General features: G+C 36.5%; 1 protein-coding gene across 6 annotated transcripts in view; it reads right to left on the bottom strand.

Moving 5' to 3' along the window:
• Positions 1-27,759, bottom strand: part of LOC112127377 (kalirin-like) — a 183,512-nt gene that overhangs the window by 34,311 nt on the left and 121,442 nt on the right. For 3 of the 6 annotated variants that reach the window (XR_002910541.1, XR_002910542.1, XM_024228285.1), the window contains one exon: positions 3,568-3,598. The exons of 1 other annotated variant lie outside the window; for it this stretch is intronic. Coding sequence is in view for 2 of the 5 variants with exons in the window: in XM_024228286.1 (XP_024084054.1) it covers positions 6,348-6,420 (73 nt within the window). In the remaining 3 variants the exon portion in view is untranslated. Of the gene's footprint in view, positions 1-3,567; positions 3,599-6,347; positions 6,438-27,759 lie in introns of all 6 variants that reach the window. 2 more of the 6 variants (XM_024228286.1, XM_024228287.1) reach the window with 1 other exon arrangement.

Genomic DNA, 27,759 nt, shown 5'->3' on the forward strand with positions numbered 1-27,759 from the left:
CGGTAGTAGTGGCAGTAATGGGAATAGTAACAGCGGTGGTAGTAGAAGTAATGGGAATAGTAACAGTAGAAATAGCGGTAGTAGTAGAAGTAGCCCTAGTAGTCGCAATACTGTCAATAGTAACAAGGCGTCAGATCCTAGGCCAATAGACTCTGCGGCCGGGGATTCGATCCCTACCATCGATTTTCCGACTTTTTAACAGACACATGACCGCAACGACAAAAAAAAAAAAAAAAAAAAAAAAACTATTCACGACACTCATCAATAGAAAGAACCAGGCCAGTACGAATCTCGAAGACCACGAATTCTTCAGTGAAAGAACACTGAGGCCCCACAATGAAACTAGGTAGTAGGTATAACTAGGAAAATAAGCGCGGGTGCCCCGGAGGATTCCACCTCCGACTCCTGGAAATTCATCTCCAAGGGGAAAAAACAATAGTAACAGGAGAAGCAACAGTAGCAGTAGTATTAGTAGTACCAGGAGGTAGTATCAAAGGCGAGATTAGTAGTACAAGTTATGACAGAGTGTATTTATTAGGGTGAAGGGGGGGTGATGGTGAAATAGCATCCCATCGCCCCTCGAGCTCTGTACGTGACGGGTCGATGGCGGAATATTTATAAAAATACCCCATCGACCCCAATTAGATTAATTTGTTATTGTATGCATGCCGATGGAGTTATATTGAGTACTCCATCTACTAAATAGAATGAATGCAATGTACGTAGGTGTGTTGATATATTTCGGATACGGTCGGGGCTGAAATGACCAAGCTGTCGGATGCCCCTAAAAAAGTTTTGTAGGCAACAGTCTTATTCGATTAAGTTTAGTTCGTAGTAGGTCTAACGAAGATATTTTTTTTCCTAACACAAATTCATTACATCATGATGTTCCAGAAGACGAAAATAGGGTTGGGGTCCCAATTGAACCAAGTCATTAAGCCTAAAAAGTAATCAATTAAGGAAGAAAGGACAATTTTACTATAATTAGCAGTAAATTTATGATTATAACCCATTATTTCCCAGGTGACCTGTTCACTGAAGTATTTTTTGGATTCTAAAGAAAGCCAGCACAGCGAAATTCGCGTGAAACGTAATTTAAATTAGTACAGAGAGTTCATTCGATGTAAGTTTTGATTGCGTGTGGTCATCGATAAAGTGGAAGACCAAATGGACTCGTTCCACATCCAACAATATGGTGAAATCCGGGCTAGTAGTGAACACCGACGGAAGTATTCATCTAAAAGGCCGTTTTGTTGGAAAATACGAACAGCAATTGTGGCAGTTTCGGTCCCGTTATGCAATAAAAAGCACAAGTAAATAAAAATAAAAAATAACGAGAGTATTAAAGAAATTAGATTTATTCACCAATTTTCCGATAGAGTCACTCAGGAAAAACCGGGATTTATTTAACGTTTACAAAGTCTTTAGCAGGAGACCGGGGTGGCGAGTGGTTAGGATGACCGCCACGTATTTGCCATGGTAGCGGTTCTGGGTACGAAAGCCGGCAGAGCTCATGGTATTTTTAATTGATAATGGTATGAAAAATGTATTGTAAAGTGGTTTTACACCGCGTTAAACCTTCCAGCATGACAGAAATTTCTTTACTTGCTTACTGTTACAAGACTTAGAAATATAAATTAACGGGAAGAATATTTAAAACTTTGGTCCTCCGGGCCGGATGGGTACATAGAGACTATTGTCATGGGTTTTGGTACACATCTGTCTCTCAGGCCAAGAATTGTATATTCCATTCCACGTTGTGTTTCGCTTCTAATTGAGTTCCCGAATACACACAGCAAAAGCACACAAATCCTGGCTTACACGCGCACAATCCTTCGGGTGTTATGAAGAAAAAAACTGATTGCATTTCAAATGGCTAGCGATAAGAAGCAACGACTTCAGTGTTATCCCAGGTCGTTAAACATCCCCAGTTCTGATTAAATTCAGCAGAGAGAAGATGGTAACATCTGTCCATCCTGGATTTGAGAACCGCTCTTATGATTCGCTTGGTTTTTTGACTAGCCGAATAGTAGTTGGATATTGATAATTTATTTACTTAAAGTTTTGCTCTTCCGCCTAATCATAATAAGTCATCGCGTCCGGTAGTGTCAGCATCCCTTATCACGGGCGTAAACAGAAAAGATACATTATCAAGTGATGAGCATGCACGTTTCTCACATAAAAGCAACTTCCCCTCAGTTCTTTTCTCATTTTAATTATTTATTTGAAAGAGATTATTTCTGAGAAACTGTAATGGAATAAAAACGATTCAGACCTAAAAGTATATAAATTATTCCATTACTAATGAAAGGAAATTTGTTTTTCTCAACTATTCTCGTTTTCAGTTGATTAGTGTCCCGTGTTTTGCCAAAGAATAAGGATAAATTACTTTTGCCGTAGCATCCTTTATGAGGATCGTTCCGTAATTGGAGCTTAATTTTTTTCACTCTTATAACTAGGTTATTTCATGTGATCACAAAAGGACTGTGTAATCCCTCAACTTCGTTACAAGATCAACCAATCATAGAGAAACATAAAAGGCCAACAGGCTTCTGAAAAATTAAGCTAATGTGATCTACCCTCTGCAGAAAATTAAAATCCGTCGGACTATCAAAGAAAATAATTCTTTTTTCCGCATTTATAATTGGTTTTTGCTTTATTTTTTACAAATAAGCATATTTCAACAAGGGAAAAATCTACAGAAGAGGAAATAAAAGTAACTTAAAGAAATCTAATAAAGTTTGATTAGGTTGATGTGGCCGGAAAGTTCCACGCAGGAAAATCATATTTTGTCTCAAGGTCCAAATCATATTCATGCAAAGAACCCCAACAAACAAGGGAAACCTGTTTGGGCTTTAATGACCTAATGATTAAAAAGCCGGTGATTACATGCTCGAACCTGGAAGTGAAAGGTACTTGCAAAATCTAAGAGTGAAAAAGCAAAAAAAATTTAAATAATTTCAATATTTACACCTTGAACATGTAGATAATTAAGTTATTTTGTCAACAAACAGCTGCAAAATTTATTAAATTTTTCCCTTATTAAAGCTGATCGTGTACTGCCCCGATTTTTCCGGCTAGAAATCAAATAGGTTAAATATTAAATGAAATTTTTAAAAAATCTCAAACCGTAAATTTCATTGTATTTTACGACGAGGGCGGAAAAGCCTAGATCCATTATAGATAAGATTTAACCAAGGAGGCGAAGGTTGAAAGGGAAATGTGTAAGTTTTCAATTAAGTTCCGTACCGCATTGAGTACGATCGGAAATTTCGACCCGATTGTCTAAACAGTTCACTTGTAATTAAATTAAGCCTGGATAAGTAAATGCCGTAGGCTGTGCGTCATTTTGAAAAGAATAACACAGAAGGCGGTTTTTTGGATGTAAATTGTCAAATAAATGAATTAAGCAGACGGTTTGATGTTTAGTTAAAAGAGAGAAATATTCTATATATAAATTTCAATTAAATATACTATTTAAAATAAAAGCTAAAAAAAGGCTGTTTGTGTTTAAGGTTTTAGGGGTTAACCTTACATTCTTAACTAGGGTTAAAGCGATAAACTTACAAGGCTGCGAAAACGTATGTCATGGCTTTACCTGAAAAAACAAAAGAAAAATTATTAATAATAATGGTACAATATCATATTTTTTGTAAATAGATACAAAGGTTAGTAATAGATTATCAAATTCAAATTCATTGCGTTTTAAGTCAAAAAGATGTAAAGCACAACTAAACATCTTAACATTGAATTTCAGACATATAAAACTTTCTTTTATGTTTGTGTAAACTATTTGTTATAAAAAGATGATATCCACTTCACTTCCATTTTAAACTTCCTCTATTTCCCTTTCTGTTGAATGTCTTTCTTTCTTTCTCTCTCCTTTTCTTTGCATTTCCCTCCCTTCCCTCTCGTTTTTCTCCATGTCTTTCTCTCCTCACCTACTCTCTCTTTCTCACTCTCTCTCTCTGTCTCTCTCTCTCTTTCCCCTCACTCTCTTCGTCTTTCTCCCTGCCTTTCTCTCTCAAAGTTTTCCCTCTTTCCTTCTCTCTCAACGCTTTTTTCTTTATTTGGCTCTCAGCCTGTTTCTCTCTTTATCTCTCTCTCTCTCTCTCTCTCTCTCTCTCTCTCTCCCGGCCTTTCTCTCTCACTCTCTCTCTCTCTTTTTCTCTCAAGCACTCACTCTCTCTCTCTATCTTTGTCTTTCGCCCTACCTTTCTGTTTCTCCAAGTTTTCTCTCTCTGTCTTTTTCGCTCTCTTTTTCTTTCTCTGCCTCTCTCTCTCTCTCTCTCTCTCTCTCTCTCTCTCTCTCTCTCTCTCTCTCTCTGTCTCTCACACACTCTCTCTTTCTCCCTCTGACTGTCAACTGTCTCTCATTCTCTCACCCCCTCTCTTACTCCAATTTCTCCTCCTTTCTTTCTTACCTTCTCTCTCTGCTTTTTTCTCTTTTTCCCGCCCTGTCTGTCTCTCTTTATATCTCTGACACACACACACTCTCTTTTTCTCTGTCTGTCATCTGTCTCTCATTCTTTCACTCTCTCAATTACCTATCTCCCTCATTTTCTTTTCTACTCTATCTCGCTCTCTTTCACTTCCTCTTCTTCTCTTCTTCGTTCTTTTTATTTATCAAACGAATATCTCTCTTCCTTTACTCACCTCACCCTCACTCTCCCACCTTTTTTTTTTAAATTGTTTTATTAACCCAATTTTTCTCCTTTTCACTTACTCACTCACTCAGGCATTCTTGCTTTTTTTTGATCACCCTCTCTATCTATTTTTGACGAAGTTTACATATTGTAAAATGGATGCACTATGATATGTGCTTTGTAATTAAGCACGGTATACAGGTGGTATGTACTATGGATGAATCAATCAAGAGTGATTAACATTGGATCGGGGGGAAACAGGAGCTATTGTCCAAATATGTTGCCGGTTCAATCGAAATTGCGGGTATGGTACGCTGCACGCCCCACCCACACGTATTAATGAAAACTGATTTCTGCCGGAAATATCTTTTTCTTCCACCGTGCCAATTGGAACGCTAATAAAACCGCTTTCTCATTCCTCCGGTTTGATTCATTTCCTTTGGAAGGAGGCCGGGGAAAAGGCAAGGCCGAGTATTGTCGAGGGGACGGGACCTGTCTTTGCCGAATACATCCTACTCACTTGAAATCCGACCAGCTAAATTTGGACACTTCTGCCCTTTGACGTTCGCTTTCGGACGATATCACCTTGAATATTGTTTCATGGTGCAAAAATGTTAGCGTAGTACAAACAGTTTTTCACACTCTCATTCTCTCTCTCTTTCTCTCTCTCTCTCTCTCTCTCTCTCTCTCTCTCTCACACACACACACACACACACACACACACACACACACACACACACACTCCCTTTTCTCTCTCTTCAAATGACCCAGAGGACGAGGACTATTGTTTTTTAATATTTATTTATACTAGAAGAGAAAATGTAGTATCCAAATAAATCACAACACTTTAACCAAAGACACGACAGGAAAGAGAGAAGAGAGAGAGAGAGAGAGAGAGAGAGAGAGAGAGAGAGAGAGAGAGAGAGAGTGGGTGAGTGATAGAGAGAGTACAAGAAAGCGAGACAGTTGATAGGCAGAGGGGAGAAAAGAGAGAGGGGGAGAGACATAAAGAGAGAAAGAGAGACAGTCGACAGACAGAACAAATGGTAATGAGTTTGTTTGTATGGAACGTGTGAAATATTCTTGAAAAAATGGTACCAAAAAATTGTAAACGCTGAAGATGGAAATTAGCCCGAAATATCCAAATATAAATTTCAATAGAAAATCCACGTTATTGCTTTCACCCTCAAAAAAAAAAAAAAAAAAAAAAAAAAAAGTTTACCATCTAGTTTAGTTTTGTGATAAACCTGTTTTTTCCCCCAAAACCAGGGGATAATTTAACATTTTGTACGTTTGTATTCAATTGTAAACATTTTATGCAACTGCTACGTGACATTGTGTCCAGCTGATTACAATTGACCCTCGAATTCAACGTGTTTAAAAAAATCGTCCTGGGTTTGCCTCGTTGTTTACAAATAAATTGTTTCAGTTCGAATTTTATCGCAGCGTTAATAATAATTGAAGACAACGTTTGAAATAAACCCATTAAAAAAAAATCACGCAATTACCGGGTTCTAAATCGGGGGATTACAAGATTAATTACTCTCTCAATGAAGTATTTATACTGAGCAATCTCTAGTATAGTGTTAATAAATGTGGATCAATGTGGTTATATTATTTAATATAAAACCAAACTTTTTAAGACAAAAGAAAACGAGAAAAATGTGAGAATCGGTTAGATATTCGTCCAACTCTTTTTACCTTTGGGTATGTAGAGGGAATGTCTCGTTCTCGGGTTCCTCGTCACGCATCCCACCCGCTGCAGAGCGTCCATCGCTCACCCGATCATACCTGGGAAGAAAACACCATGGCGTGATCCCAATTTCTTGACTCCTTCTTTCACAGTTCAACTTCCTATACGCGGATTGGCAAAGATCAAGATTGGCCGATTTACCATTGTGGCGTTGCCGATATATGGTCGCCGCGGGTTTTTGACAATTTAGTCTATATAAATAAGTTTTGTGATTATTTAAGACATAAGAAATCACCATAAAAATTCTTTTTTTCATCCAGAATGGCGGGGGTTCCACTGAGTTTATAGGAGGATTTAGTTTTAACTGACTTTCAAGTATATTTCGTATGATTACAAATCTCACAAAAGAATCATTTTTCCTTTAAAATGTGTCCTCTTTTCTTTTTACCGTATGCAAACAGTTTCTACTTACAGGAACAGCCATACAGAAAAAAGTATTATTTATAAAAAATTTGAAGCACGAAATAATTGGTCAAAATGGCAGATTGGATTAAATTTCAAAATTTTAACTGCTGAAGGTCTTTCTTTGGTTTGTATATTAAAGAAGATTAATGTAATTATAGCTTAGTTCCGTCAAATTAACCTTTATTACTTCAAATTAACTACTTTTAACTGCAAATTACCCTTTTTTTTAAGCAGTAAAAAAACTTATGTGATGGTACGAAATGTGAAAATTTTGAAGTAAATTTCCTGCATTTGATGAAAAAATATATGTAAAAAATTAGAGTGTTAGAAGGCCACATGAAAATTAATTAACTTTAAAAGAAGTCATTTGTTTTTTAAGGGGTTTTTTCCGTCTAATTAACTTTTTCTAACTGCAATTATTCCTTTTTTTTAATCAGTAAAAAAAGCAATGGCATGAAATGTGAAAAATTTTAAGTAAATTTCCCGCTTTTGAAGAAAAATTATGTGTAAAAAATTGGAGTGTTAGAAGGCCGCATGAGAATTAATTTAATTTAAAAGAAGTTATTCGTTTTTAAGGGTTTTTTCCGTCAAATTAACCCTTTTTAACTTTGAATTAAGTATTTTGAACTTCAAATTAATCCTTCTTTTTTTTCAAAGAAAATGGCACGAAAAATCTTAAGTACATTTTCTGCATTTGATGAAAAATTATGTGTAAAAAATTGGAGTGTTAGAAGGCCACATGAAAATTAATTAAGTTTAAAAGAAGTCATTCGTTTTTAAGTGTTTTTTTTCCGTCAAATTAACTTTTTATAACTGCAATTATTCCTTTTTTTTTAATCAGTAAAAAAAAGAAATGGCATGAAATGTGAAAAATTTTAAGTAAATTTCCCGCATTTGAAGAAAAATTATGTGTAAAAAATTGGAGTGTTAGAACGCCGCATGAGAATTAATTTAATTTAGAAGAAGTTATTCGTTTTTAAGTGTTTTTTTCCGTCAAATTAACCCTTTTTAACTTTAAATTAAATATTTTGAATTTCAAATTATTCCTTTTTTTTTCAAAGAAAATGGCACGAAAAATTTCAAGTAAATTTCCTGCATCTTAAGAAAAATGATGTGTAGAAAATAGGAGTGTTAGAACGCCGCATGAGAATTAATTTAATTTAAAAGAAGTTATTCGTTTTTAAGTGTTTTTTTCCGTCAAATTAACCCTTTTTAACTTTAAATTAAGTATTTTGAACATCAAATTATTCCTCTTTTTTTTCAAAGAAAATGGCACGAAAAATCTTAAGTAAATTTTCTGCATTTGATGAAAAATTATGTGTAAAAAATTGGAGTGGTAGAAGGCCACATGAAAATTAATTTAATTTAAAAGAAATCATTCGTTTTTAAGGGGTGTTTTCCGTCAAATTAACCCTTTTTAACTTTAAATTAAGCATTTTTAACTTCAAATTATTCTTTTTTTTTCAAGCAGTAAAAACAAAATTATGTGTAAAATATTTGGCATGTTATGGGATCATATGAAAATTAATTAAGTTTAAAAGAAGTAATTCGTTATTATGGCTTTTTCCGTAAAATTCACCCTTTTTTAATTTTAAATTAACCATTTGTAACTTAAAATTATTCCTTTTTTTAAAGCAGTAAATGTGGCATGAAATGTGAACAATTTTAAGTAAATTTCCTACATTTCAAGAAAAGTTGTGTACAGTAATTGGTATGTTAGAAGACTAACAAATTAAATAAGTTTTAAAAAAAAGCTAACCGTTTTTATGGGTTTTTTCCGTCGAATTAACCCGTATTAACTTCAAATAAACCTTTTTTAATTCCAAATAAACCTTTCTTTAAAGCATTTTGTTAAATATTTAATATAACTTTTTATTGTACTTGTAATGAATTTTCACATTGGAGGGTTTGAAAATCATACGAAAATTAAATAATTTTAAAAGAAGAGCCAGGTTTTATGGCTTTTTCCGTTAAATTAACCCTTTCTAAATTCAAATTAAACTTTTTAAATTTCAAATAAACCCTTTCTTTAAAGCTTTTTTTAAGTATTTAATAAGACTTTTGATTGTAATTATAATGACTTTTCATACGGTCTTCTAAGAGCCCAATTATTTTATATTGAAAAAAAAAATCACAAATATACATGCTTATTTTTCATTATAATTTTTTTCATGATTTGTTTTAAGAAAAGACTAATTAAAAATTAAGAAGGATTAATTTGAAGATAAAAAGGGTTCATTTAAAATAGGCATAAAGGTAACATTACATATTCTTAATATTAAATGTATCAAATATTTTGCTGCTTACGGTTATTAACAATTTCAAATGAAAGACCAGGATGGAACTTTTTGTTCAACAATTTTTTTATTAATTGTGTGGCTGATATTGCGATATTTGGATTGTGTTATTTTTGAAAAATCAAACTTTTTGTAGTCTGTTTTGAAATGGTTTTTGATATTTGTTACAAAACCATTTGAAAAAACAAAATTAATTTAATTTTACTTTTTGTAAAAATTTAAAAAATCCCTGCAATGAGTGAGATGGTTTAAAGTAAAGCTTATGCTAAACAAATCTTGTTTGATTTTTTTCTCAATTTTGAGAAGTTTTGGAAAAGACCAAAGTAGTCAATAGTAAGTTGACATTCTGAATATAAATTACATATTTCTTGGGAATGTTTCGAATTTAAAGAAAAACAGTTGTTACGATTTTTTTTGCATCCTCTCGACATAATGTTGGATTTAGATCCAAATAAATTGATTAGAACGATTGCAAATTACGCTTTCATGCTAATGCTTATGAATTGATTATGTTATTTAGCCTTTTCTTTGCCTTAAATTTTTTTTATGTGTTAGTTAAACTTTGCCACCATTTCGGTTGTCAAAGATAAACCGCGCAGTTGTTGACATGATAAATCAATGCGCACCCATTGCGGCAAAACCCGTTGTTTAATGGATCCGACGATGTCAGAGGGCATTCGTTCCAAAGGGAATTTATTAAATTCTCTCCGCCTTTATTATCACTAATTAAAACCCGCCTTATGAAAACGGAGATGTTTTATTGCGTATCGCAGGGGAAAACGAGTACGCCTAAGGCTGGATAAATAATCAACTTTGGAATAAGAAGGTAATAAACTGTTTCAATTTAAACTTCTCTTACAATAGGTAGGTAAAAATCCCAATGTTAAATAGAAAAAAAAATGTGACCCGGGTTGATATTTATTTTAGCACAGAAACAGTAAGGTGTTTTCTTTTGAGAAGAGGAAAGCCCTCTTTTTCCCAGGGTGTCCCGTAATTGAACCGCATTCCTTTTTTTCCCTCTGCGCTTGGACAAACATCGGGGAGTGAAAAACAAAGTCGCCCAAGTTCTAAGGCTTTGGCACACCCGGCAAAACCCGTGTTGTCATTAATTATGACTTCCTACTCCGAGTGCTCTCTCTACGACTGTGTTATTTGCACCAATCCAGACTTTATAAGACGATTTGTAAGCTTGCTTAATTATTAACGAACAAAATGGACGCCTTTGAGCCCGCCAGTTCTCAATGTTTGCTCTTCTAACTAAACGAATTTCGACTTCGACCTTATTAATCAGAGAAGCAGTGCTTTAATCTTATTCACCCATTAAAACAGCACACGTTACTTTAATGAAGGAATAAACACAATATCAGATCTTGAAGGCACAACATCGAAATATATAATGCTGTAAAGCGAATCTGACTAGGAGCCTGATAGTATTCGTTGATTGAATAATTGGTTGATTGAAAACTGACTTTTTTTTAATGACACTTAATACGGCATGTATACTATGCTTCAACAATCAAATGCTGCAGTTAAAAAACGAGGTTAGATACCTAGGGATGATCTTTGATAAGGTCTGACGTATAACCTCACCCGCAGCACATCATAACAAACGTATGTTGATCCGTTTGGAATAAAATTCATAGAGGTGGTCCCTAAAGGAACCCGCACAATTCTTGAAAATTGCATAAGAAACCGATGGGTCCGATGGTTTCAGAGATATATGTGTGTACGCGATTGTATTGATCTGTCTGGGATGAAATTCATAGGAGACCATCTAGAAACCAACACGCATAATGTCTGAAAATTTCATAAAAATTGGCCTCGTGGTTTCGGAGTTTTGCCGTTTACAAGACAACAGACAGACACGGAATCAAATTTGTTCACAAAATTCACTAATTTCGTGGTCCGCTTGACCAATTAATATATTACAATTAAGTAAGGTTTTTAGTTGAGATAAAAAAGTCAATGGCACGAGCGGGATTCGAACCCACGAACAACGCCGCTGCTCTTCCACTTGAGCTATCGTGACTTCGATTCACTCGGACACCAACTTCCCATCTCAACCCCACCTTTTGAATTTTCCCTCCTTTTTGCCATTTTTTTTTTTTTATTTTGTTCACAAATGTCTGAAACGGAAAACGCGAAAATTTCGATTTTGGAGGACAGAATGTTTTTCGATTTCCCGGCATGAATACAAAAGGCTTCCCTGCCTTCTGTAGTTCGGAAGCAAAAATAAATCATTAATGATCACTAGAAGGTCTCGAGGCACATCCTGGAGACTAAAACGGATAATGGCCCCATTGGCTATGTACGGCAGTAATATGAAATCTGGTGGACCGAAGCTTAGAAAGCATACAAGACAGTATGACAGGAACAATGAAACCCACAATTGGACGAGATACCCTGCTAAACCTACATCTACTGAAAATATTTGTACAAGAAGTAAGAAAAAGCTCATTTAGGGTCCAGAAACCATCAACTGGATAGGAGCTGGCTACTTCGGTACACATCAATAACACAAATTTTCGTAAATGGGGACTGACTTTATAACCCGGAAAACATACTCTACAACATCCTATAAAGTGTCTTCTATAAAGAAGACATGAGGAGGAAGTCAGATATATTACTAATGCAATGATATGGTATACAGGTGGCTCCCAAACATATAAAGGAACAGGTTCAGTCGTCTTCTGTACAAGTCCCAAATTTCAGCAACCAAACTAATTAGGGAAGTGCTCGATCTTTCAAGCTGAAATACACGTCATCAACGTTTGTGCCTTAGAAAATCTTAAGAGGTAACACTGACAACAAATTTCTCATAAGATCGGACAGCCAAGCAGTTTTTAAAAGATTACCACGTAAAAACATCACATCAAAATTAGTCAGTGAATGCATCCACAATCATCAAAACCTGGGTAAACCCAACAACCTGATGATATCTTGAGTATCAGGACACAAGGGAATTTTTGGGTAATGAAAAGCCAAACGCACTGATCAGAGGATGACCTGCATGACCATATATAACCTGAACCTATTCTTGGTATAACAAAATCAAACCTCCTCCATCACAGAAAAGACAAAAAGTGGATAAACTCTAGAGGTTCTACGCACAGGAAGCTTATACTAACACAACCCTCAAGACTATCAAAAACTCGCTGCTACAGTTACAGAAGGCTAAACTCAAAGGAGTGATAGGACTCTGAGAAAACATCTGCATAACATAGGCATATTCACTGATGACCCCATTTTTAGGTTATGAGAAGGAAGAAACAGCCACCCATCCATAAACATCATCGAAAAGACGCATCACATGGGGTTCACAGAAAATCTAGGGCAAAGAATTGTAGCAACGACAGTCAATGAAGTACTTTTTAGAAGTATCTAGTTCATTGCATTGAATTAAGGTAAATACAACAAGAAAGAAGACATGCTTGAGGACCTTGAGGAACCCCCACTTCCTACATCAACATCATCAGCATGCGCCATTAACATGGAAGGATTTAGTCAGGATATGCTGATATCACGACTCATTGGCGTTACAATTTCGTCAACAAATTCTTCTTGTCAAAGAAACGACGAGATGCGTCTGTCCTAAACTGTACAAATAATTTCATTGATCTAATTGTTTTTGTTGGCACATACTTTCTGTTGGTAAGCCTGATAGGGACCATCTGGCGTTGACAATTATAGATAGGGGTGGTTTAACACGGTTAATTGAATTACACGGCAATGTAATTTTGTTTATTGATTAATGATTATGCTTCATATTAACTTTTATTGTATTATTTATATATTATTATACTATACACCCTTTTATGCTCTGGAACATCCCCTGTATGAACTGTTCTAACCAAAATCAATTTCAAATTACGTGCTAAAATGTGTTAATTATTTAGCGTAGCAATCGTGGTTTTATCGGTGCAAACAATGATCTTAATTGAGTTTGTAAATCTTGAAATTTGGTCCGTTAGATCATCGTAGTGTTCAGACCAAACTACACGAGGCTCATCACCTCGCACAATTTTTGACCAATGACAATAATTATCGAAATTGTAAATTAATAGCACATTCAAGTCACTGCGGGTTGTCCAGGAACAGAGTAGTGTAAGCCACATGTTATAACACATATAGTAGGTATTTTGTATATCTCTGGAACCAAATTTTAAAGTAAGAACATTGCAACTACGGCGTCGACGGGTGGTATAGTCCCTTATCAGAGGCACACGAGGGTTAGGGCACCAATCCTGTCTGCATAGACGGGGGAGGGTGCGTTACCATCTGTTCAACGGGATAACAAAATGTTCCAAAATTCAGCCCCTGGTACAATGGGAATGGACTCGTAGTGGCGGGAACTTACAGAAGAGGCTGTCTTCTACCTGTGACCTTCGCATGAAACTTGAGTATGACCACTGTTATACACCCGGCCTCACGGTATACGACGGATCGGACGGCAGCACGTAGGTGTTGAGGACGCGATGATTGTGCTGGAAAGTCCCTTGAATGCGTGAGTAGTGGCGGATGAGAACGAGTAGTGAGTCGGTTGCTCCTACGCGAGTATGCTTTGCACGTAGGTGTAGGCTGATCTCGATAGGAGGCTTTACCCTGGGCGGTACTCCTCTAGGGGGTGGTTAGAAATTCCACTTTAAACGAAACCGCGGCCGGAGAGGATCGGAAGTTTCGACGCTAGGGAGCTCCAATACTCTGGGAGTCGCCTTCTCAATCTTGGGAGCGCGCGGGAGACCGGGCTGATGTATTTCAGCTTAGGTAGCATAAAACCCGCGCGCGGCATACGCTCTGATGCTCAATGCAGGCCCGGCCACTTGGAATGGACAAGAAGGGAGCGAGGTTGTCTTGGCGCTTCGGGGCTAAGCTGCCTCTATACCTGTCGTATGCGAGGTGCGTTAGCTCTCATCTTGAGAATCAAAACGTCCGATAAGGCCAAATAAGCTAGGTGCGAACGTTAAAGATCCTCAGAGTCCTTGTTAGGATGAGCGAGTATGCGGGAACCTCATATAAGAATATTGCCGAGAACAGCCATGTTTTGTTTTTTGATTTTTAACTGTTTTAACGCCTTAAACCAGAAGGTACTAAGGAGATTTTTTAATTTTTTTGACCCGCATGTGCTTTATTCACGAACCAAATATTTTCGAAAAGGCAGGTTTCCAATCAGAAACTAACAAATCACAGAAAACCGATGTTCAATAATTTGCATAAACAAAATGTAACACAGTTTTGTCATCTAAATTTACGAGTACGTTAATTGTATGTGTACAAAGCCTAAACGATTAAAGCAAAACCGAGCGAAGTAATATCAGCAACGTGCTACAAAGGTCCTTGTGCATGAAAACACTATTACCTATTATATTATTATTATGCTAAAATATTAATCTTTATTTGAATATTTTGTTTATGTAATTAGCATCAATTCCATTATGTTTAGTGGTATAATTGACCAAACTACTTCTTTCAATAAATTATTCTTTTTATGATGAATGAAAAAGTTATCATAACATTATAACTTTTTAGCCTCAATCAAGCCCTTACATAAAAAGAAAAATTAACATTAATGTTTGCCTAACCCTTATTTATTCAACTGGCACTCCCACCGTCTTTAAATTCCATTTTCTACTAATATTTGTAAAGAAAATAAAAAAATATATTATTCGCGGCGATATGGCCAAAACAGCCTCTGACATATCAGAGAAAATACTAGAAAAACCATTCAACAAATAAAATTGTAAGGAGAGCAGAATGGAAAGAATAGATTATTATTACAGGGTCAACCCAAAACTCTTCAAGCTCATGACATCAACTCAAAACTAGTGTGGAATTGCCTAAATATCATTAAAAAAACCCAGAGACCATTACCATAAATAATCTAACGCTGCAAGGTTCCAGGTCATGAGAAAATTTCAGAAGACGAGGAACAGACACGTTAGAGTACACATCATATACTGGGCAGGAGGCAAGCAAATAAGCAGATGACATGAAAATGGGAAATGGTTCAGAAATGGACTTATGATCACCACATAGCTTGGCCCCTTCGCAACCTTCTTTCAAGCCGACAGTTAATAGATTATTATTAAAGGATCAACCCAAAACTCTTCAAGCCCATGACATCAACTCAAAACTAGTGTGGAATTGCCTAAATATCATAAAAAACCAGAGAACATTACCATAAATAAGCTAACGCTGCAAAGTTCCAGGTCATGAGAAAATTTCAGAAGACGAGGAACAGACACGCTAGAGTACACATCATATACTGGGCAGGAGGCAAGCAAATAAACAGATGACATGAAGATGGGAAATGGTTCAGCAATGGATGTATGATCACCACATAGTCCTCAACTCTATCGTAACCTTTCAAGCCGACTTTAGATTATTATTAAAGGATCAACTCAAAACTTGTCTGATATTGCCTGAATACCTTAAAAAACCAGAACCTACGATTGGGTAGGTTCCACGTTAGCTGCAGACAACTAAAAACAGGCCCAAATTACTTTTCTGACATAAAGAAGAGCTACATTAATAAACTGAAATCTTGGGTTACTACAGAACACGACAATTACTGGGAACGTTTGCCAGGTATGAGACAGGCAAAAGACTACTCGCAATAGCAATCTAATAGGAGAAAAATGTAATCCTACTGGACATAAAGGAATTAGAAACCCAAACAGCTATGAACAGGACATGCTCCACTTTAAAAATAATGGGACTATCAACAGATAACCAACATCGATTATTTCTAGAAAAGACGACAAGCACATCCTACGCAACTGCTCCGTAATAGCTAGGAAAAACCTATAGTACCATTCCCTCAAAAGGATTTTCTACCTCATAAACGGCTTTGTATATTAATGCTTTGCTTGACGGTTTTTTATACTATTAACATTACGGTTTATTAAACCATTACATATAGTGGTCTGATTGACTAAATTACTTCTTTCAATTAATAAATATTTTTATGTAAGTTTTGGTTGAAATGAAAAAGTTAGTGTCTCGAGCGGGATCACCTTCGGCTCAATACGCCGCTGCTCCCTCGGAGTCACGATAGCTCAAGTGGTTAGAGCAGCGGCGTATTGAGCCGAAAGTCTTGGGTTCGAATCCCGCTCGTGACATTAAACTTTTTCATTTCAACCAAAACCTTACATAAAAATATTAATTACTGTTTATATTGATTAATCCTATATACAACAATGGACTCCAACCGTCTTTAAATTCCATCTTCTAGTATTACAGATTAATTTATAAATAATAAATTTTGGAAAGGAAGCTTTTCTAAAGGGAAAAGTTTTGTTAAACCCGAGAATTCCGAGGCCAGGTGAATTATTTTTTCTATTATTTTCGCATTTGTGACCAAAATTAAATCCTCCTGATTTGTCCGAGACACAAGACAAATATATTGTACAATATTACTAAACATTTGCTGCAAATAACCTGTTTTTTTTTTATAAACTATCGATCGAAAAATACTCAGAGGAACAATACCGCTGATTTTAAACTTGTTGAGTTTGTTCTAGTTTGCAGGGCTTTTGACACATGGGAATCAAACAAACATGAGTCATGTAGGATGTTTAAAGGAAAATAACTTTCATCAAACGGAATAAAACCATAAATCAACGGCCAAAAGGTTGAATTTAGTTAAACATTTAGAAATAGCCGACTTGTCGCCACTCCCTGCTTATAACCCATCCATAGCGACATCTAAGTATGGCTTTTTCTGCCCTTCGCATATTTTTTAAAAGTATTATGAACTTCCATGTTGTGAAACGTTTTCGCCTTCGAAACAGGAACAAAACTAATTAAATACTAGGCGATGGGTAAAAGTGAAACTGATGACTCGAAATTTTAAGGAGAAAAACTATATTTTTTACAAACCAACCACCATTGAGGTGTTTACGCCACAGTAATGTAAATTTTATTGTAATATCAACTATTCACAACCTAAATAAACCTCATTGATAGTCTTGACGTTCCAGGGTGGCTGTACATATCCAAAACTGTAACTGAAAAGATGCATGACAGCACTATGCTGATTATGTCATCTAACCCGTAAGCGGGTGACAGCTAAGAGCGAGACCAGGCGCATGTTCATCATTGTTAGAAAGGTTTATCTTTTCTTGACTGACCGAACCTACTACATTTCGATGATTTTATTGTTTTTGAAAGTATTTAAAAAAAAGTGCCTAAATTAAAGTTATTAACTGTATTGGTATTTTGTGTTCTAAGCAATAAAAATTGTCAATCTCTAGAAAACGGTAGAAAGAGAATGCGGTTTATGTGGTACAGTTTGATTCCATATTTTTTTTCGAATCAATATTCAGATTATGTCAGATGTTGGTTATCTGACCGGAGATAATTCAACTAATTCTGATGGAATAATTGACTGCGGTGAACGGCAAATCTAATTTTTTCCCCATTGCAAGGGAGAAGAGAACTGTTTTTAAAATTATTTTCAATTAATTAAGGTTTTGTTTGAGATAAAAAAATTGAGTGTCACAAGCGGGATTCGAACCCACGACCTTCGTCTAAATACGCCGCTGCTCTACCACTTGAGCTATCGTGACTTCGATCCACTCGGTCACTAACTTCCCATCTCAACCCCACTTTTTGAATTTTCCCCCTTTTTGCCATTTTTCAAATGTCGTGTAATCTATTTGATTCTCAGCGTCAAATGAAATGGCCACTGAGAGCTTTAGTGAAGATATATTTCATTTTGACTTATTAAAATCACTAGTTTTCAGATTTTAAATACATTTATTAGGTTTCGTGGTCCGCTTGACCAAATAAATTCTATTCAATTAATTAAGGTTTTGGTTGAGATAAAAAAGTGAGTGTCACAAGCGGGATTCGAACACACAACCTTCGGCTAAATACGCCCATGACACTTTTTTATCTCAACAAAAAACCTTAATTAATTAAAAAGAATTTATTTGGTCAAGCGGACCACGAAACCTAATAAATGTATTTAAAATCTTTTCTCACTCTCACTAACCCGCAAGGGATTCCAGCATTCGTGGGTTGAAGTGAAAAATCACACTTATGAATACAGCGGTTAACAACATAAACAATGCATATGTCAAAAAAGCAGACTCTCATCATTATATTTCATCGACTCCAATACAGTCGGTTTCTATCGGAAAAAATTATACATAATATTTTATTGATTGATTATTCTTATTATCTGCCTCTTAATTATTTGCCTAACAAGTTCTTATACATTGATGGGCATATTAAATAAATAAAAATAAATTCACTAATTTCGTGGTCCGCTTGACCAATTAATATATTACAATTAATTAAGGTTTTTAGTTGAGATAATAAAGTCAATGGCACGAGCGGGATTCGAACCCATGATCTTCGGCTTGATACGCCACTGCTCTATCACTTGAGCTATCGTGACCTCGATGAAGGGTTAAAATGAAGTATACTTCACTAAAGCTCTCCGTGGCGATTTCATTTTGTCCCTGAGAATCCAAACCGATTACACGACATTTGAAAAATGGCAAAAGGATGGAAAACTCATAAGGTGGGGTTGAGATGGGGAGTTGATGTCCGAGTAGATCGAGGTCACGATAGCTCAAGTGGTAGAGCAGCGGCGTATTTAGCCGAAAATCGTGGTTTAGAATCCCTCTCGTGCCATTGACTTTTTTTCATCTCAACTAAAACCTTAATTAATTGTAATAAAAATAAAGTTGATGCCCGATAGTGTAGAATAAAATAAGTCCTGTCATACATGAGGGTTTAACGACGAACTACCCAGTGGGTGTCACGCATGAGATCAAGCCACTTTATAATACATTTTTAAAATATTCTCAATGAAAAATGCCGGGATTCGAACCCAGAAAGAGTAGCAAGTACGAGTCGGACACCTTAACCACATAGCCAAATTGGTCTTGCAAAATTTGTCGAAAAATTACTGCGCTACGCTAAAAAAATATTTCAACGTCTTCATCTCTTTTGATCACGAACATCATAATCTATTGAAAAAAATAGCGAAAATTGCTCTATAGTTTAAATAATAGAAAAAAATTATTGTAATCTTATGGTATCCATCAATATAATATTAAATGTTCTGTTTTAAAAATCCAATTTCAGTATAGGTAAGTAGTTTTTCTTCAAAGTAAGTAGACATGACAATTTGACCGGTTTAATATTCCCAATGTTCAATAAAAAGTCACCTATGGTCAGTAATGCTCATCCTGGAGATGGTTCCTTATGCCAAGTATTTGGGTATGGCACTTGTCAAGCCCACATTTAAAAAGCTCTAGCCGAGCTTACCATGAAGTCCTGTGACAGGCGGGCTTAATGTGAATGTCGTGGACGAGGGGTCAGAACAAAGTAGTTTTAGGTAGGTTTCCTTCATTATATGACAACTAATTTAACCTGAATAATATTCCCATTGACAAAGAAAGGTCACCCCAGTTTCAGTAATGCTGAACCAGCAATGGTTTCTTATGCCGACATGGCAAAATATTTCAGCGTGACACTTGACATCAAGCCCACATTAAAAAAAAGATTAAAGCCTGATGAGCTTACCGTCTAGGAAACTGTATTGACTATTAAGCAGATGAAGCTCGAAACACAAAAAATCAAGTCATTTCTGTATTACAGGAGAGCTGGGTCTTGCGGACAGAATCACTTCACAATAGGTTTTTCTACTTCTAGACTTAATTAACAACCCACTATAGTCTAATACTATAGATGGACTAAAATCCTAAAAACTATTCTAGTTCTGCGACAGTAATAAGTAGAGCTCTGATTGTCTTTAATAGGGTAGTAGAGTAAGGCAGGGATGCATTCTCAGTTCCATTTTACTTGCTTTGTTTTTCGATGGCCTCCTATTAGTCTTCGAGTTTGGATTAAGTATTGGTGGTGTGGTATCAAGTCCTGATAGATGGAGATGGCATTTTCATTTTATGTGACAGCAACGCCACCCTCCAAATAATAGAAGCTCAGTAAAACTAGCAAAATCCAAGGCAACGGTTTATCGAAAGGATTGAAGGTCATCTGCTTCCAAACGTTGGCATTTCATTGGGAAGATAATAAAAATATATATATTTTTTTAGTGGATTGCTTCAACGCCCTGTCAGACACTGGGTATAAAAATACCCTTGCTTTGATACCATGGCATACGCATACATGGCAGAGCGAGGTCGAGAAATTGGCCAAGGAAAATTCGATGAGTACTATCGGCCTTGAACCATTGGCGTATCGGTTTTAGGTAAACATGGCATCAGGCAATGGATTAAGACTGCCCTCGGTTCAACTGAATTTTATTCCAGAACAGGATCAAGCGATCAAAGACAGTCACAGAAACAAACGACAGAACTACTAAACCCAGAGCGTGTTAGGATAAAGGTAGCCATTCACGATCACTCCAAATGGAACCGCGCCAAGCCGTACAGCTCCACTTGGAGTGCCTGAAATTTGAGGGGGCATTCACGACCGCTCCACAGCCAGTCGCTCCGAACGTCAACCAGTGAATTACCTTCTCAAAATGGATGACGATCTCTTGTGCTACTCTTCTGTTTATTTACATATTAAAAGCAAAAAATCGAAGAGGAAATGGTGTAAGAAGTGGCTCCTGAACAGAAGCCGTAATACCCACATCGATTTGATGAAAGATCTTTTCCTTGAACCCGCTGATTGGAGAAACTATTTAAGGATGGATGAAACGTCTTATTTATCCATTTATTTAGTGTTCTATTGACCAAATTACTTATTTCAAGTATTTAATTTTTTTTGTAAGGTTTTGGTTGAAATGAAAAAGCTAGTGCCACGAGCGGGATCTGAATCCATGGCCTTCGGCTAAATACGCCGCTGCTCTACCACTTGAGCTATCGTGACTTCGATCCCCTCCGATACCAAAAAATGGCAAAAAGAGAGAAAATTCGAAAGGATGTAGGTTGAGATGGGGAGTTGGTGACCGAGTGGATCGAACTATCGAAGTCAGGATAGCTCAAGTGGTTAGCGCAGCGGCGTATTTAGCCGAATGTCGGGGATTCGAATCCCCTCGTGACACTATTTTTTCATTTCAACCAAAACCTTACAAAAAAAAGATTAACGTCTAATTTATATTTACTCCGGCTTGTTACCCCCTTGATTAGAAAACAAAAGACAGTCATGAGAGAAATCATCACTACATGAAAGGTTGGCAACCACATTACGATTTCTCGCTACAGGGATGAACTACAAAGAACTTAAGTACTCTACTACGATTTCTGATCATTGTTAGGGGTTATCAATACCGCATCTCTCGTTGCATTTGTATCCTTTATTTTGAAAACGTCGACCAACTGGTTGAGGATCGAATTTCTTTTATTTCTATCCTGGTAATCATTGTCCACCACTACCAACATGGTAAATTTTCATACAATTCAATCACCTCAACAATAAAATCTCGATTGGATGTCATTACCAATAAAGAACGAACGTTTTTGACTTTTTGAGAATGTACGACGGTGATGTTTGCTCAGTGGCAGAAAGGCGGAGACTGCGCCAAAAAACGCGGGTTTTCCTATTCACGACCAAGCAGCGCTCCAATATTCCACCGTTCACGCCAGATTTTCCTATTCACGAACGCGCCATGCCGTCGTCGCGCCGTAGATATTTGGAGTGGCGCGATGGAGTTTGGACCGGTCGAATATTCGGCACAGCCGGGCACGCCAGTTCAGTTTTGCCATTGACATCGTTTTTGGAACGGCGTCGCTCCGTTTGGACTGCTAGGAGCGATCGTGAATGGCCACCTTTAGAATGATAGTTGGACTGCTCCTTAGGGTCCTGGAAAGGACGATTTCTTTTAACGCTAACCTTATTATTATTATTACATGAGCAGATTCTGACTCGGGTATGATTGCGGGTTGCCGTCATGGGAGGGTGCACAAAGATAACAAATGCCAGGATCATCTATTCCTTTTCAAAACGTGTACAGTTGACGACCTAGCAAAGTTATTCGAATGTAAAGGCCTAAAGTGCTAATGCTACTGGAAAAAGCGAGGGAAGTGAGACGGTTAAACAGAAAAAAACCCTTTGAACCTGGTGAGAATGTGTTCTTAGCCATTGGGTTAATTACTAGCTTCAACAGGGCGCATATATTATGGATAGAAACCAATTGATGCAATAATTTTTTTTTCACACTTTGTAAAATAAAATAAAATAAAAAACTGTCTATAAGCAAATTGCGACCGAGGACTTTTTTTGACATTTTTCTGTTTCTTTTTATTATACATAAACAATAAACAGAATATCGCGTAATTATTCAATCTTTCAACCTTGAAATTATCTTAAATGTAGAAAATAATGCGATTATTCGTACTTTTCCCTCTAATAACACCTCCGGGGCTTTGTAATTTCCCTCCAGCCTTCATAATTCATTTAGAGAATAAGGTACTGCGGGCCAATAAATGACATTTCAGAGCCCTTTTTGTAACAACGCTGGTTCCAAGATGTTCAAATTTAACCCTTTCTCGGACTAATAAACCTTCTTATAATTTATGAGATGTACCTCTGGGTGAAATAATTAGGCGTTTTCCCTATCGTCTCGAAACTAGCGAACCGTTCTTAAATAACCACTATCGTGGGGGGGGGTTCATAACTTTATGGGAAGCAGGTTAACAAAATTATGATCGAATTCTGCTAGAACCGTCACACTAAGAGAATATATAAGTCAAAAAATTCTAAATATCCAAGATAAAATACAATGAGCTGGCTCAAAGCTCATTTTTTATTTTATCATTACAATAAACAATTAAGTTATGAACCTACGCATCAAGGCAGTCGCCACGGTTAATAATCTAAACATTTCTTTATTAATTTGATGAAAATTTTCAGGGATTTTTTTTCTACGGGTAACAAGCAAGATTATCTCGAGGAAATTTTATTCTCTTGGTGACAAAGGGAAATAATTAAAATGGGTCGATTTCCATGATATTTGTATAATTTCAAAGGGTTTTAATCCCTTTTGCTCAGATTCTTTTCATAATTATTTTATTCTCCATACTGATTCGGCTGCTGTTTGAAATTACTTCTATTTTTGTCTGATAATGAAACAACAACGCAGTCAAATCGCCGTGCTTTTAAATCATTCCAATTTTCTAAATGTATTCTTTGAATTTGATGGAGTTACCAATCAACCTGGCAATTAATTAGTAATTAAGCGATTACCATTACGACCTGACCTTTGTATTGGGCTGATGATGTGAGGGCAATCGAAGTGCTAAATCGAAATTGACGGTATTCACATAACCCCTGTATAAATTTAACACGTGCGCTATTGAGATGAAAGACCATATGACATTCCATACATGTATCGTAATAAACATATATTGATCGATTCCAGTAAAGGAAACTTTTGGGCAGTACGACTGAACAGAACTACGTCAACCGACAGACATACAACGCCGAAAGACTTAAATTATTATCAATAACAACATAAACCACATACAGACCTGAACTCATCACTCATAACAGAGTTCATGTCAAAAATATAAAATAATAATAGCATAAATTTCCTAGAGAACAAACTCTAAAACTGACAACAAAGTACAATTCGACTTTTGCAAAAAATCAAGGAGGACCGACAGCCTAGGGCTGAAAACAACCTTGACAAACGAGAAACGCAAAAATGAATTAATAACCCAATAAATGCATGAATTAACATCTACCGAGCAGACACGATCAACAACGAAATAATGTAAAAAAAGGTCCACACAAACAGACACTAAATAGACCACATTCACACACGGAAAGAAACGTAAAAATTAACAAAGTAGATATTAAAACAGTACTGAAGATAAACAACTCAATCGAACTACTAAGTCAAACCTTAATGCGGAGACAGTCTCAGGTACAAAAAGTTTAAGATCGTTTAGGCTTTATTTCTGCAAGTATTTAACCTAAGGATTTACGCCAAATTTGACAATATTTTGAAAATTTTATATGGCCATTCTGCTGTTAGCGTGATAAAGTGTGACTCAGAATCCAGGCGAGTCCGGGAGTCAAACAAGGTTGTGTTTTGAGTCCTATACTTTTTGTGTAGGTTGTCAAACGGCAGAACTTGGGGTCTGGGGATTGTTGCGAGAGAAATTAAAAAGTTTGTACGCTTGTCTGCTGTTAGGGAGATAGTGTGTCTCAGAATCCAGGCGAGCCCGGGATCAAGCGAGGTTGTCTTTTGAGTCCTGTTCTTTTTGTGTAGATTGTCAAACGGTATCACATGAGGTCTGGGGATTGGATTCCGACTGTCGATTGGTCTTTTCCGATCATTTTACCATTTGACAACTTTGGATTTCGAAAGCTGACAAATAGTGAGAAAATACGGTCGTTTAGACTTCATTTCTGATATTATTTGGCATTGAGATCTCCACCAAATTTGTCAATATTTCAAAAAGTTTGTACGTCTATTCGCCTGTTACGGAGATAGTGGGTCTCAGAATGGCTCTAGGTCGGCCTGGGAGTCAAACCAGGTTATTTCCTGGGTCCTATTCTTTTTGTCTCAGTTGTCAAACGGTAGCACATGGGGTCTGGGAATTGGATTCCGACTGTCGATTTGTCGTTTCTGATCATTTTACCATTTGACCACTTTGGATTTCGGAAGCTGACAAATTGTGTCAAAATACAGACGTTTAGACTTCATTTCTGATATTGTTTGGCATTGAGATCGCCACCGAATTTGTCAATATTTCAAAAAGTTTGTACGTCTATTCGGCTGTTAGGGAGATAGTGTGTCGCAGAATGGCTCTAGGTCGGCCTGGGAGTCAAACAAGGTTATTTTCTGGGTCCTATTCTTTTTGTGTAAGTTGTCAAACGGTAGCACATGGGGTCTGAGGATTGGATTCCGACTGTCGATTAGTCGTATCCGATCATTTTAGCATTTGATCACTTTGGGTTTTGAAAGCTGACAAATAGTGTCAAAATACAGAGTTTAAACTTTATTGGCTCTAAGACAGCCTGGGAGTGAAACAAGGTTATCTTCTGGGTTCTATTCTTTTTGTCTAAGTTGTCAAACGGTAGCACATGGGTCCAGGAATTGTATTCCAACTGTCCATTAATCGTTTCCGATCATTTTACCATTTTACCACTTTGGATTTCGGAAGCTGGCAAATAGCGTCAAAATACAGACGTTTAGACTTCATTTCTGATATTATTTGGCATTGAGATCTCCACCAAATTTGTCAATATTTCAAAAAGTTTGTACGTCTATTCGGCTGTTAGGGAGATAGTGTGTCGCAGAATGGCTCTAGGTCGGCCTGGGAGTCAAACAAGGTTATTTTCTGCGTCCTATTCTTTTTGTGTAAGTTGTCAAACGGTAGCATATGGGGTCTGGGAATTGGATTTCGACTGTCGATTAGTCCGATAATTTTACCATTTGATCACTTTGGGTTCCGTAAGCTGACAAATGGTGTCAAAATACAGACGTTTAGACCTTATTGGCTCTAGCACAGTCTAGGAGTCAAACAAAGTTATCTTCTGGGTCCTATTCTTTTTGTATACAGTTGTCAAACTTAGGATAGCATTCCGAGGCTCTGTCGATTAGTCGTTACCAATTATTATACTATCTGAACTCTTTGAAATTTAAAAGCGCACAAATAGGTTCAAAATACCAAACCTTTTAGAACTTATTTCTGAAATTATTTGACGTTAGGGTCTGCACCAAATTTGCCAATATTTTGAAAAGTTTGTACGGCTATCCTGCTGTTAGGGAGATGGCGTGTCTCAGAATGGCTCTAGGTCCGCCTGGGAGTCAAACAAGGTTATATTCTGAATCCTATTCTTTATGACTCTAGTTCTTGATACGAATCATTGGTTGGGGTAACTCTTATCAAGGCTCTCACGTATATTGTATTTTATTTCTGAATTGGCCAATTTCTCGTCACAGGTGATAGATTTCGGAAGAGATGATTATCTTAAGAAAAAATGGTTCTTCAAGGGTCAGTGAATGGTTGTTGTAAAATAATAAAAATCCTCGCGTGTTTTATTATCTCGTCAGTTGTCTCTCAATAGCCAGTTCAAGCGGAAAATGACTTTATACATTAAATCCTCTCTATTTAATACCGTTTACCGATATGTGCTTGTAATCTAATCAAATGGGGTTTTCAACAGGTCAACCCAGTAGAATAAACAGCTGAGATTTTTCATTAAAAAAACAATCCTCTGTGTCTTCAGCGTTCCCATGCTGTATATTTTACCTTGAAGTTTTTTTTATTTACGCTCGCTTCAATTATGTATATAGTCATGAATTATCATTCGAAACGTTTCCACAGTTACAGTTAGTCAGATCGATCGAGTTTGCTTTTGGTTCAATCACTGAAAGTCCTTACTGAGATTCATTCCGTGGAAGAGAGATTATCCTCCGATAAATCCTTTTCTTGGATAGATATATCACTGAGTTACGACGAATATTAAATCCAGCCATAGGGATGTTTACTTGGAACAGGCACAATCATTATCATTTTGTGCTGTACAATGATTTGAAAATCTGTGGCATTAGGAAGTATTTAATGATCAGTGAAATTTTCAATTATGTTTTTATATAAGGCCCTGATCCTTGTCGTTTTCTCCAGTTCTTTTTTCCATATTTCCAACTTTTAGAATGAAATATTGTTTATATTATATATTAATATATTTCGGCTATGCTGGAAATGTCAAACAACGCGAATCTCCTCTCAAAGGCCATCACGAACCACGAACGATACAGACATGCATGAAACGGTTACACGCCGTATAAAAAGAACAGAAAATTTACACAAAAAAAAAATTGGAAATATGTAAATATATGTTTTTTACCCCTTGTCCCTGTGACGCAACCATACAAGACTGGAACCACCTAATATATAATTGTCCTCGTTTCGACAACATATAGAAATGTGTGGTGATTAGTGACCGTTAATCGATAATTATTCAGAAATCGTGAGCTGCGGTCTGGTGTGTCGTAGGTTTCAGAAAAACATTTCTTTTATCGTGCCAACGTTTCGATCTTTATTGAGATCATCTTCAGGGCTCAAAGTGTTTGTCTTCTGTGTAATTGTGCCATTCTTGTGGGCACTCTCAACACGTCACGCAAGAATGGCACAATTACACAGAAGACAAACACTTGAGCCCTGAAGATGATCTCAATAAAAGATCGAAACGTTGGCACGATAAAGAAAATGTTTTTCTGAAACCTACATCACACCAGACCGCATCTCACGATTTCTGAATAAGTAGGAGTATACTAATTCGAGACGTCACTCTTCAAGTGGCATCAGCTGGCCAGTAGGCGATATCATGAAAAAACGCATAACACTTACTACCTTATGGAACAGACTTGACTTCAGAAAAATCACACAGACAACTGAAATTGCTGAAACGCTTCTGACATACCAACACAGAGGATGGGCTGACCAACATGATCGGGTATGACCTAATTTCAGGGTCATAACCTAGTAGACAACACGGACAAATCACACAATGTGGTTTTGTAATTTCTTAATTTGTTTTGGAATATAATAAATGCGAAATAAGAAAAAAATTATTATTATACATGTATGTATAATTAAAAGGGCTTAGATAGAAATCGTTGAAGGAAATCAATTGTTATCTTTGACTATGTTTTTAACCATAACGTTTTCGATCTAACTACATACTTTTCTTACTATTTTAAGAAACTTCCATCATCAGC

This window comes from Cimex lectularius, unplaced genomic scaffold (assembly GCF_000648675.2).
Source record: "Cimex lectularius strain Harlan isolate CLEC.00 unplaced genomic scaffold, Clec_2.1 scaffold1, whole genome shotgun sequence".
NCBI lineage: Eukaryota > Metazoa > Arthropoda > Insecta > Hemiptera > Cimicidae > Cimex > Cimex lectularius.